Here is a 12424-nt window from a genome sequence, read left to right on the forward strand (position 1 = left end):
ATTATAACACTCTGTTTGTTTCAGTATTAACGTTTTCTTGAAAATGGTTTATTTTCCAAAGAACATTTTCTAAAAAATTATCTCATTTTCTGGTGTTTAGTAACAACCTTGAAAATGTACTTGAGAATGTTTTATGGTGTTTGGTATGCATAAAATTTCTATAACATTTCATGTATAATTTAAAACATGTGTATTATGTAAATCAACTAATGTAATCAATATAAATAAAAAACCAAGAATGAATTTGGTTTTCATACTAAAATTTTGACAATAAATACAATAAAAAATAGTTGTTCAATTTTCATGATCTCTACCAATCATCTTGCTTATATATATGAACAGTAATTCTCATTGTAAGGACACGATTCTTTGGCGGCCCAATAAGGATGTTGGGCTCGTGCATGAAAGATCCCTCACAATATGATTTGTAGAGAGTGGACTTGAAAAACTAGCCGTTGGTCACGGGGCGATGCTCCGGTCTTGATTTTAGAGGAATTCATATAGCAAGAGGGGTTGGGTTTGAATATTTAAGCTCTGCAGGGTCGCATCCTATGGGGTTGGACTCCTCGGACTTGATCTGAGGGTCATTAAGGTCTTATCCCGGTTACCCGACAGTGGGTTTTTCTGTGATGTGCAGGTGTTCTCCTGATATTTTCCCCCATGGAGTCTTTGTTTTTTGGAGGTGGAAGGGGGCCTCCCCTTAGATTTACTTACTTTCTTCTTTTATACTCGTCTGCGTTAACTGTCCTTCGTCCACGTGTAGGGTCAACCTTTACAAGACTGATATTTGTCCCATCAGTCTAATCCCAGAATTGTTAGGGATGATTGATAAGGCTGAAGAATACGGCTCTGCTAGGTGCAGAGTCTTATCTGGGAAGGGTCATAAGGGTAACTTTCCCAAGATATTTTAGGTCTCTTTTCAAGTTTAGTCCTATACCAGTTTTACCCCTTTATTCCGGTGGGATTTTGGATCTGCCGAGGACTGAACTGTCCTCGGCTGTATTCCAAAACAGTCTTGTGCTCTATGTTATCGGGTTTGGGCCATAGCTCTCCTCGGCTTGGGCCATAGCTCTCCTCGGCTTGGGCCTTCGGACTCTCCACGAGCAAATGGGCCTGGCCCATAGATTATTGGGCCCCACAATAGCCCCTCAAAACCCGGCTGTTCAACCTCCCGGTTGGAAAGGGGGGTTTTGGCAATGCCGAGCCTTTATTACTGCTCCTTTAATATAGCCCTCCATTAATGCTGACGGTTTCTCCACCTGCCCAAAAGATATATCGGCTTACAAGGCGCTCCCTTTAATTTGCTCGTGACTCGCTCCTGCCGTTTGGCTGTCCAAGACGCGCCTTTAATGACATTCCCTTTACGAGACTTATTTACGTCCGACGGCTCATCTGATGAGGTGGGGAAATGGAACGGACACATCTTTATTCTTCAGATTCTTTTGGAAACCTGAATGAATTTAATACCTTCCGTTTTGCCCCTCCTATAAGAAGGCAAGTAGGAAGCCATCACTTTTGTGCAGACACCCCTCCATCTTTCTGAGATCTGAAACCCTCATCCTTCCTTAGCGTTCACTTAACCCAATTGTTATACACCCAATCAGAATACGTTTATCATAACGAGTGATGAAGGAACCATACCCCTCCTCAAAGCACCGTGTTCTAATAAAACTCGAAATGGCTCGGTCAGGGCAAAGGTGGCGAAGACTTAAGATTCGTCTCACCTTCCCTTCAGCCAAAATCCGAAGCAGGGACTCATCACGTCCAACTTTCGGCGTGACTGAGTCGAGAACTCCCATCATCACAACCAACCGCTCTCTTATGAGCTCACCTAATATGGCCCCAGCGTGTTAGGAGTCAGGACCGAGGCAGGGACTAAGTGTCTCTGCTTCTTCCTCTCTTCGTTCACTGGTGGCCTTCTCCGCTTCCCTTTCTTAGTCTTCCCAGCACCAGATCCATTCTGGTGCTTTCTCTTCTCCCTCTTTTGCTCATTTTCTTTCTTTTCATCTCTTCTCTCTTCTTCTCCTCCTTCTTTACTCATGTCCTCCATCTTCCTCATTCATCTCCTCCATCTTCTTCATTGATTTCTTCCTTACTATTTCCTTCTCCTTCATCTTTTTCCAAAGAAGGTTTTTATCGTAATATGAGCAGTATTGAGGCAGAGATTGGAGAGACTTTGAAGACGAGTTTAAAAGACGTCTGACTATTTACTTATCTGTACTGCGGATGTTATCGTTGCTTAGGCAGTTTACATTTTGTATAGGCTTGTTTGAGCCCCTCTTTGTACGTTGTAATAATTTTTCGTATTAATAAAAATTGTTGTTATTTTATTTCGCATGTTCTGTCTCTATGCTTTTTTTTTAAAATTTGCAAACGCTGTTCGGCACAATAATATAGCATTTGAATCGATGATAAATAAGGCCAAAATACTCGCTGATAAAAAGATGTCACCATAACTTTAACAGAGTTGCTTAACATAGCAATGCGTACTTGTGAATAACGATACTTGCCCGAAACAATGCTGGGATTAGAACTGGATGCTCTATGCGGTGTAGGAAGTAATCATTCAAAGACATATCATCCGCCAAAATGAACAGCCCCCTTAGGCTACCGAATAGTGGAGTGTCCCACCATCATCATAACACTTTTATCGGCCTTAACATTTTACAGTATCTGAGCCGGGGACTTTCCCATCCGAGCAGTTGGTTTCCCCATAGGCTTGAGTCCGAGGACTATGCAAGGCCTTGGTTTTGTATAAAACTTGTAATTTCTTTTTTTTTTACTCGGTTTCCCCATAGGCTTGAGTCCGAGGACCATGCAAGGCCTTGGTTCTGTCCAAAACTTGTAAGATTTCTTTTTTTGTACTTGGTTTCCCCATAGGCTTGAGTCCGAGGACCATGCAAGACCTTGGTTCTGTCCAAAACTTGTAAGATTTCTTTTTTTGTACTTGGTTTCCCCATAGGCTTGAGTCCGAGGACCATGCAAGGCCTTGGTTCTGTCCAAAACTTGTAAGATTTCTTTTTGTACTTGGTTTCCCCATAGGCTTGAGTCCGAAGACCATGCAAGGCCTTGGTTCTGTCCAAAACTTGTAAGATTTCTTTTTTGTACTTGGTTTCCCCATAGGCTTGAGTCCGAGGACCATGCAAAGCCTTGGTTCTATCCAAAACTTGTAAGATTTCTTTTTTGTACTTGGTTTCCCCATAGGCTTGAGTCCGAGGACCATGCAAGGCCTTGGTTCTGTCCAAAACTTGTAAGGATTTCTTTTTTGTACTTGGTTTCCCCATAGGCTTGAGTCCGAGGACCACGCAAGGCCTTGGTTCTGTCCAAAACTTGTGATTTGATTTTTTTTTTTTTTTTTTTTTTTTATAGGCTTGAGTCCGAGAACCATGCAAGGCCTGGGTTCTGTCCCTGGGCCCATATGCTGAACGGGCCTGGGCCGCGAATTTACTGGGCCCACAAATTAAGAGGTATTTCCGTAGTCTTTGATCACGCAGTACTTTTTGGCGTCCCAGTGTTCGAGATGCGCCTTCTCGAGACTCCTTTAACCTCAGGGTTGCAGACGACGTTGGAAATCGAGTCAGAGACATTTTGTCTGTAGCGTTCCTTGGGACGCTGCGTGAATTAAATGCCACCACCTCATCTTTTTAAATAAATAAGAGAGAAAGTTGCTTTACCTACGCACAAATCCTTCAGTTTCCTCCCTTAGCACATCATGTTTGAGGCGAGGGTTGGGGAAAAGGAACTCTCTCCGCCACAGAGGCGTCGTGTCCTCCTGAGACTCAAAAGAGTGATGTACGGGCAAAGGAGGCATAAATTCAAGAGAATATTCCAGTTCGATAGAGGGGAAAGGGTGTTTCTCCCTCTTTTAGTCAAAATCCGAAGCAGGTCCTGTTTATGCCAGAATTTTGGTGTGTCAGAAGAAAGATTCTCCGCCACCAGCGCCTCTGCCTTGTCGCAGGCAAACTTTTGGTGAAGGCTCCTCAGCTTCCGACTCCCCGCATCTTCCCTTCAGAGGTGTGAGGCTCAAGTTGAGTTTTTTTACTGCCTGAGTTATGGGCGTGCAATAGCATTGAGGAGGAATAAGGTCTCGAAGCAGTAGCCAACCTCTCCTCTGTGCTACCTCCTCGGCTTTATCTTCACTCTCTTGTATTTTTCTTTACTTACGTAGTTAGCTTTAATGTAAGTTTGTTTCAGCTGTTCATTGTACACTGTACTGTTCCTTTGTCTTAATAAAAGATAAGTTTATTTCTTTATACATACTTTTCTTCTCTGCAACAACTACTTTGTGCATGAATATTAAATGTAAGCTTGCCCTTAATGATATTCCGGGCAGAAAAACGCCTTAACGCAGATTCCTACCAGTTTAAACTCACAAATATTATCAAGTATAACAAGGGTAAGCCTTAATAAATTAAACTCTTGGAACTAACCGGGATAACCGCTGAGTGCTGCGCAATGCATGCTAGACCAATGTCCGAGAACGATAAACTCGAAATAATTCGTCCGAGAGGGTGGCCGAGTAGCGAGGGACTTTGATTGTGTTTTTGGGTAATATATTGCACTATATCACATCAATCCCTTTGGTGTTGGGGATCCGAGGGTAGACTGAGGGATCCGTGCAGTTTTAGGGATCAACCCAACTGTTAACGGGGAGTTCTCCTCGGATGGATTTTAATGTTCAAGTAACAGTTTTTATTTTATGTACTTGGTTTCCCCATAGGCTTGAGTCCGAGAACCACGCGAGGCCTTGGTTCTGTCCAAAACTTGTGGATTTTCTTTTTTGTACTTGGTTTCCCCATAGGCTTGAGTCCGAGGACCATGCAAGGCCTTGGTTTTGTCCAAAACTTATAAGATTTCTTTTTTTGTACTTGGTTTCCCCATAGGCTTGAGTCCGAGGACCATGCAAGGCCTTGGTTCTGTCCAAAACTTGTAAGATTTCTTTTTTGTACTTGATTTCCCCATAGGCTTGAGTCCGAGGACCATGCAAGGCCTTGGTTCTGTCCAAAACTTGTAAGATTTATTTTTTTGTACTTGGTTTCCCCATAGGCTTGAGTCCGAGGACCATGCAAGGCCTTGGTTCTGTCCAAAACTTGTAAGATTTCTTTTTTTGTACTTGGTTTCCCCATAGGCTTGAGTCCGAGGACCATGCAAGGCCTTGGTTCTGTCCAAAACTTGTAAGATTTCTTTTTTTGTACTTGGTTTCCCCATAGGCTTGAGTCCGAGGACCATGCAAGGCCTTGGTTCTGTCCAAAACTTGTAAGATTTCTTTTTTTGTACTTGGTTTCCCCATAGGCTTGAGTCCGAGGACCATGCAAGGCCTTGGTTCTGTCCAAAACTTGTAAGATTTCTTTTTTTGTACTTGGTTTCCCCATAGGCTTGAGTCCGAGGACCATGCAAGGCCTTGGTTCTGTCCAAAACTTGTAAGATTTCTTTTTTTGTACTTGGTTTCCCCATAGGCTTGAGTCCGAGGACCATGCAAGGCCTTGGTTCTGTCCAAAACTTGTAATATTTCTTTTCTGTACTTGGTTTCCCCATAGGCTTGAGTCCGAGGACCATGCAAGGCCTTGGTTCTGTCCAAAACTTGTAAGATTTCTTTTTTTGTACTTGGTTTCCCCATAGGCTTGAGTCCGAGAACCATGCAAGGCCTTGGTTCTGTCCAAAACTTGTAATTTTTTCTTTTACATTCGTTTATGTTTCGAACGTAAGCCCCTAGACCAGGGCGGGGAGAGCTGGTTTGTGGCCAAAAGCCCTTAGAGCTGCCCGCGTCGTTGGCAATACAAGGCGTAACCCCTAGCAGAAGTTTATGTCGGAGCAACCGCTGTGTGTTGCCGGAGACGTAGGAAACCTCACGAACCTCTGCTTGCTAGAGAGTCGACTCCACCGCCACCCGCGCCAACGCGCAAGCCTTTCCCACAGACGGCGCCAATTGTAAGAACACGATTCTTTGGCGGCCCAATAAGGATGTTGGGCTCGCGCATGAAAGATCCCTCACAATATGATTTGTAGAGAGTGGACTTGAAAAACTAGCCGTTGGTCACGGGGCGATGCTCCGGTCTTGATTTTAGAGGAATTCATATAGCAAGAGGGGTTGGGTTTGAATATTTAAGCTCTGCAGGGTCGCATCCTATGGGGTTGGACTCCTCGGACTTGATCTGAGGGTCATTAAGGTCTTACCCCGGTTACCCGACAGTGGGTTTTTCTATGATGTGCAGGTGTTCTCCTGATGTTTTCCCCCATGGAGTCTTTGTTTTTTGGAGGTGGAAGGGGGCCTCCCCTTAGATTTACTTACTTTCTTCTTTTATACTCGTCTGCGTTAACTGTCCTTCGTCCACGTGTAGGGTCAACCTTTACAAGACTGATATTTGTCCCATCAGTCTAATCCCAGAATTGTTGGAGATGATTGATAAAGCTGAAGAATACAGCTCTGCTAGGTGCAGAGTCTTATCTGGGAAGGGTCATAAGGGTAACTTTCCCAAGATATTTTAGGTCTCTTTTCAAGTTTAGTCCTATACCAGTTTTACCCCTTTATTCCGGTGGGATTTTGGATCTGCCGAGGACTGAACTGTCCTCGGCTGTATTCCAAAACAGTCTTGTGCTCTATGTTATCGGGCTTGGGCCATAGCTCTCCTCGGCTTGGGTCATAGCTCTCCTCGGCTTGGGCCTTCGGACTTTCCACGAGCAAATAGGCCTGGCCCATAGATTATTGGGCCCCACACTCATAATTCAAAATAACCATAAGATCCATTTTAAATAGTTCAAAAACATAGGCCAAATAGTTTAAGCTACAAAATAATCTAGTACAAATAATTTGATAACCACCAAAATGCCAAATTGTCCAAATTGACACGTCCAAATTCTAACAAAATTCACCTACATAATCAAAATTGGCTTGAATAGTTGTTAAAGAAGTTCAGCCATTGTCTACAAAGTTTGTCATTTTTCAACATTAATGTATAAGTATAACTTACACTTATTAGATATTGGACTAATGGGCAATTTAGTAATCTGCAATTAGGAAGTAAATAGAGGTTAAACTTAAATGTCAGACACATGGGAAACTGACCTGGGGATGCATATATATTCTTAACATATATTTGTGGTTGATTGAATCAACATTTTTGGAGAACAACCTATTATCTGTCTTGTGGACAGAAATATCTCAAATAGTATATATTTAGTGGATGAAAGAAGAGTACCCACAATATACTTCTTCTCACTATGTATACCAGGACGAAGATTGGAAATGGACTTGTTACCATTGATTTAGTTTTTACACAGGGATACATATCACTTTATTATACATGTTTCAGACAGAAGGAAATTTATGCTTGCACAGTCTATTCTAGTTTGATGACCAAATTTTATTAGATGGTTCTAAGTCCTTTGGAACAAGAAATCAAGCTTATATATGCCTGTGTCATGCATACATGAATTAAAAATAATAATAATAACAATAATAATAATAATTAAAAGCTATATTTTGTCCATAAAAGATAAAGAACATAGATTCATACCACAGTACAATCTGAAATTCATCCCATGACCTCCTAATGGCTTAGATCCTAATATTTAGAGCTAAACAATTATCTCTCAATTGGAAACTTATTCGGCAACTAACCAACCACTCCTATGAGTATGGTGATAACAACGATAAGAACTAACAATAGATTACAAAATCAAAATAATAATAGAATGATAAATAATTAAAGATGACAATAAGGCGGCAAAAAATTTATGTTTCATGCGGCTAAAGAAGAATGCAATATTTATAGGAGATGAGAGGCCTAAGAGAGAGATTGTTTTCCTTTTTTTTTTTTTTTTTTTTTTTTTTTTTTTTGTGAAAAACAACATATAGAAAATAAGTCTTATTTTTATTAAGATTTTTCATTAACTAAATATAGTTTTCCATTGACCAATTTTTTTTGTACTACCAAATACTGGAAAATGTGGAAAACTATTTTTATAGAAGGTTTTCCAATGAAACAAACAAAGCGTAATAATCAATAGCTAAATTGTAATAAAAATTATATAATTTGATTAATTAAGTAGCTAAAAGTTGTTTACGAACTATGTAATTATTAGTATTTTTTTTTTTTACCCTTTTTGCATTATTGTGTTTGTTCTCAACTTGTGTAATAGTTAAATAAGCAAATAAGAAAATATAAATAATTTTTATTAAAAAAATTAAATCTGAGTTATTCATAGACAACTTTGTTTATTTACAATCGCGGACTAGCTAGATTGACGATTTTTCTAATCTTCTTTAGTAGCGAACTTAAAATGACTCCTTCTTGTGTAATAGTTAAATAAGCAAATAAGCAAATATAAATAATTTTTATTAAAAATAAATAAATATGAGTTATTCTTAGACAACTTTGTTTATTTACAATCGCGGACTAGATTGAGGATTTTTCTAATCTTCTTTAGTAGTAAACTTAAAATGAATCCTTAATTAAGCTTGAACCTTTAGGAGTTATGTTGCCAAACATGGCATATTTCAATACATAGAGTATAACATATAACATTAAATGTGTGATATAAGATTTTTATCTTTTGTATAGTGACAATAAACTTGAGCGTTAAATAATTAAACTTAACTAAGTGAGTGTTTACTGCTAAATTAAATCAATCAAACCACCGCACACCCTTGGTGCAATGGTTACTTCCCAAGTATAAGTTCTTGTGGGGTGTGGGGGGCAAGAGCCGGGGTTCAAGTCTCCAGAAGGGAGTTTCACACACATATACACTTAGATTAGGTTAGAGTAGAATTCTATCTTGTATAAAAAAATTTAAAAAAAAAAAAAAAAAATCAATCAAATGAATATGACCTATGACCTAGTAGAAGCATTTGTAACCAAATTAAGGCTACTTCCTTTTACTTTTTAGGAAAATTTAAATTTGTGCAATAACATTTTTTTTATACAAGATAGAAATTCTACCCTAACCTAATCTAAAGGTATATATGCGTGAAACTCCTTTCTAAACACTTGAATCTTGGCTGCCCCTCCCCCCCCCCCCTGTTACGGTCCTAGTGTCCCACAAGTATTAAGTGTAAATTTAACCATGTGTTTATAAACTCTTGGACATCTTTCTCTTATAAGCTAGTTTTCAAGTGTAAGTTCTACCCATGAGTTTGTAACATTTGGTATCAAAGCCAACCACCACCCTAATTAAGCAAGTGTAGCTCTAAAGGTTAGATTAAAATTACGGGTCAATGTCACTAGAGTGGGCCATCATGGATATCAGTTGTGAAATGTGGTGGTATGTTATGATTCTAGTGTCCCATATGGATTAAGTGTAAGCTCAACCATGTGTTTATAAGCTCTTGGGCACCATTCCCTTATAAACCGGTTTTCAAGAGTAAGTTCTACTCATGGGTTCATAACACCCCCCTCCCCCCCCCCCCCCCAACTCCACAAGAATTACATTACAATTAAAACCAACTAAACATTCTATCAACCCCCTACCTTTGCTTCATAAGCTCTTAGTATTCTGACTCCCCAAAACGGTGAGGTAGTTCAACTTCCATTATTATAGTCTAAAGCCTTATAACTTTTAGTTACATTATCCAATTCTATCATGAAGGGAAAACTAGTTTCAAATCCCCCATCTCACCTTATAGTTAGCAAAACAAACTTTCCTCTTTTTTTTTTTCTTTTCTTGGTAACATTTCCAATCATAAACTAATTAATAAGCTAATTGACATTAACCCCATGATTAATTGGTGAGATCAGATTTGGCTTTGATGTTGCTTATATTTTTAAGGTTAAATGGGTAGATGTACACGTTTGTGTGGGTAAGGGGAGGGGGGGGGGGGGAGGATATTAGAAATAACATAGCTATTTCTAGTTGTTTTAGATATTATATCTGTAAGGGTAGGTTTTGGATCCTAAGCCCATAAGGTAATAGGATTAAGGTCCAAAGAGCCCAATACAAAGAATTTTTAGAGAGTGGGTTGAAAACTAGGTTTCGGTGAGTTGAACAACGCTCATAATGGATTAAAGATTGAAATAAAACACAGAAAAATAGGTTTTATGCAAAAAAATCCTTCCTCGGCAAAGTCCGAAGAAAGTAGCTCTTGAGTATATTCTTCTTAGTCTATTACAGTGTTTTTCAGATTCTCAGATGAACCTCCCCCTTTCCCTGGAGGATCTCTCACATTATATAGCCTCTTTTGGCTAATCTTGGCCCTCAATTTGTTGATTATGCAGGCCACTACTCGAGTGCTTGTCCCATCAGACACCCTCTCAAGTCTTTTGTGAGTTGCGGCAACCAAGATAACGCTGTTCAGGGGTTTTCTCCACATAAATACGGCCAAGGAGTTTGGTGGGGTGCATTAAATGTGGTGGCAGCTACCATCCCCCCAAACATGTCAGGGCTAACCCTTTCTCTGAAGCTCTTCCTCTACAGTTTGGCCCCCTCTAGTAATGTGCCATTGACGTGGCTATGGCTCGCCTCTCTGGCTTTACTGTCCGAGTGTATAGACTCCTTGGAACTATATTGGCCTCCTCGGCCTTAGGTATGACACGTGGCATTATTACCTTATTAAATTTTTGTATCCCCAAATAACAATCTGTAGATTTTGTGTAAAATGGATTTTGTATAAATTTATGATTTTGTGTAAATGATTTCTATAACTGTTAAGTAAGAATATATAATTAGTATTTATTTAAGTGAAGATAGAGGGAAAACTAGTTTCAAATCCCCCATCTCCCCTTATGATAAGCAAAACAAACTTTCCTATCGTTTTTTTAAAATAAACTAATTAATAAGCTAGTTGACATTAAGATTTTCTATCTTCAATTGAAAAAATAATTATCTATTCTTAACAGTTATAGAAACCATTTACACAAAATCATAAAATTATACAAAACCATTTTCCACAAAATCTACAGTTTTGTCATAATATCTTTTTTTTTTTTTTTTTGAGGAACATTTTTGTCATAATATCTAAAGCAAATAGAAATAGGTATTTTATTTCTATCCATTCAACCTTAAAAATAGAAAAAACATCAAAGCCAAATCTGTTTTCACTTCTCACCAACCAGGGCCAAAAGTAATTAATTTATGCTAAAGTTTTACCCTGGTGGCTCATCCCCATCTGTAAGAGACTAAAAGTCCAATTTATAATCTTTTTTTGATAAACAAAAGTCCAATTTATAATCACAGCCATAATAATCGATTGATTTCATACACTCAGTGACTCAAGCAATTTACATTTGATTTTTGTACTCACATCAGCAGTAAAAGACAGCTGAATAGTGAAATAGTACCATAAACTGTCATTCAAAATAAACCTCAGACCCATTATTGACATTTACACATCCTCCATGCCTCTTTATATAGCTCTCACTCTCAGTCTCTCTCCCCCCCTCTCCATCTCTCTCTCTCTCTCTCTCTCTCTCTCTACTACCATAAAAAAACACAAAAAGAAACAAATCCCTCCTAGTACTATAGCTATACACAAACACAAGCTCAAAAACTATCTTGCTCCTTTGTTTCTCTACTATGGGGTTCCCAGTGGGTTATTCAGAGCTTCTCTTACCAAAGATCTTTATCTACGCACTTTCCTTTCTGGGTTTCTTAAGAAAACTCATCTACACCATGTTTCACTACGTGGGTCTGTCCGATTTCTTCGAACCCGACATTGCGTTGCTGGACACGGCGACACGTGTCCCCGAATTCAACTCCGTGTCGGCCGTGCTTATCCGAGAAATCCTCCCCGTCGTGAAGTTCTCGGACCTGGTCGACCAGCCCGAGTCCTGCGCTGTCTGCCTCTACGATTTCGAACCCAACGACGAGATCCGACCGCTCACAAACTGTCGTCACATCTTCCACAAAGGCTGCCTCGACCGTTGGATGGGATACGAGCAGAAAACGTGTCCGCTGTGTCGGACACCGTTCATTCCTGATGATATGCAAGAAACTTTCAACGAGAGACTCTGGGCTGCTTCTGGGATCCCTGACTTTTATGGAGATTATTATTCTCTTCCCACTGGTTTGTAGTACTCCTATTTAACTAGAAACTCTTAGTTTACAAAATTATTATAAAACAAAAAAAAAAAAAAAAAAAAAAGGATTTTGGTTATTTGGACTGGTTCATGTGTATATATTTTCGAAAAATATTCACAATTTGAGTCTAGTTATCAGAAATCAGATGGTTTTGTAATTTGTACAGTTTCATTTCTTTTGGGATAATGAATTTTTTTGAAATTCGGATCTTTATTTATTTATTTATTTAATAATTCGAGTTTTTTCTTTTTCTTTTTTTGAGATATGAATCTAGATGTCTCCATAATCAGGGATGTCAATTGCTCTCGTTATTGATTATTTATTTATATTTCTTTTTTTTTTTTTATAGGAAGTTTTTGGAGTATTGGTTTGGTTCATGAATAATTTTATGTTATGAGTGGGTTGTGATAAC

The 12424-nt window shown here is 39.1% G+C and overlaps 1 protein-coding gene across 1 annotated transcript; it reads left to right on the forward strand.

The window, feature by feature from the left end:
• The first annotated feature begins 11352 nt into the window (after positions 1–11352).
• LOC115971942 (E3 ubiquitin-protein ligase RHA1B-like) lies at positions 11353–12221 on the forward strand. Its single transcript, XM_031092060.1, has one exon. The coding sequence runs from the start codon at positions 11509–11511 to the stop codon at positions 12004–12006; it is 498 nt and encodes a 165-aa protein (XP_030947920.1). The 5' UTR covers positions 11353–11508; the 3' UTR covers positions 12007–12221.
• Positions 12222–12424: the final 203 nt, after the last annotated feature.

This window comes from Quercus lobata, chromosome 12 (genome assembly GCF_001633185.2).
Source record: "Quercus lobata isolate SW786 chromosome 12, ValleyOak3.0 Primary Assembly, whole genome shotgun sequence".
Lineage (NCBI taxonomy): Eukaryota > Viridiplantae > Streptophyta > Magnoliopsida > Fagales > Fagaceae > Quercus > Quercus lobata.

Bases quoted from the DNA above. Each gene is read 5' to 3' on its own strand.
- LOC115971942 (XM_031092060.1), top strand. From the start codon at position 11,509: ATGGGGTTCCCAGTGGGTTATTCAGAGCTTCTCTTACCAAAGATCTTT.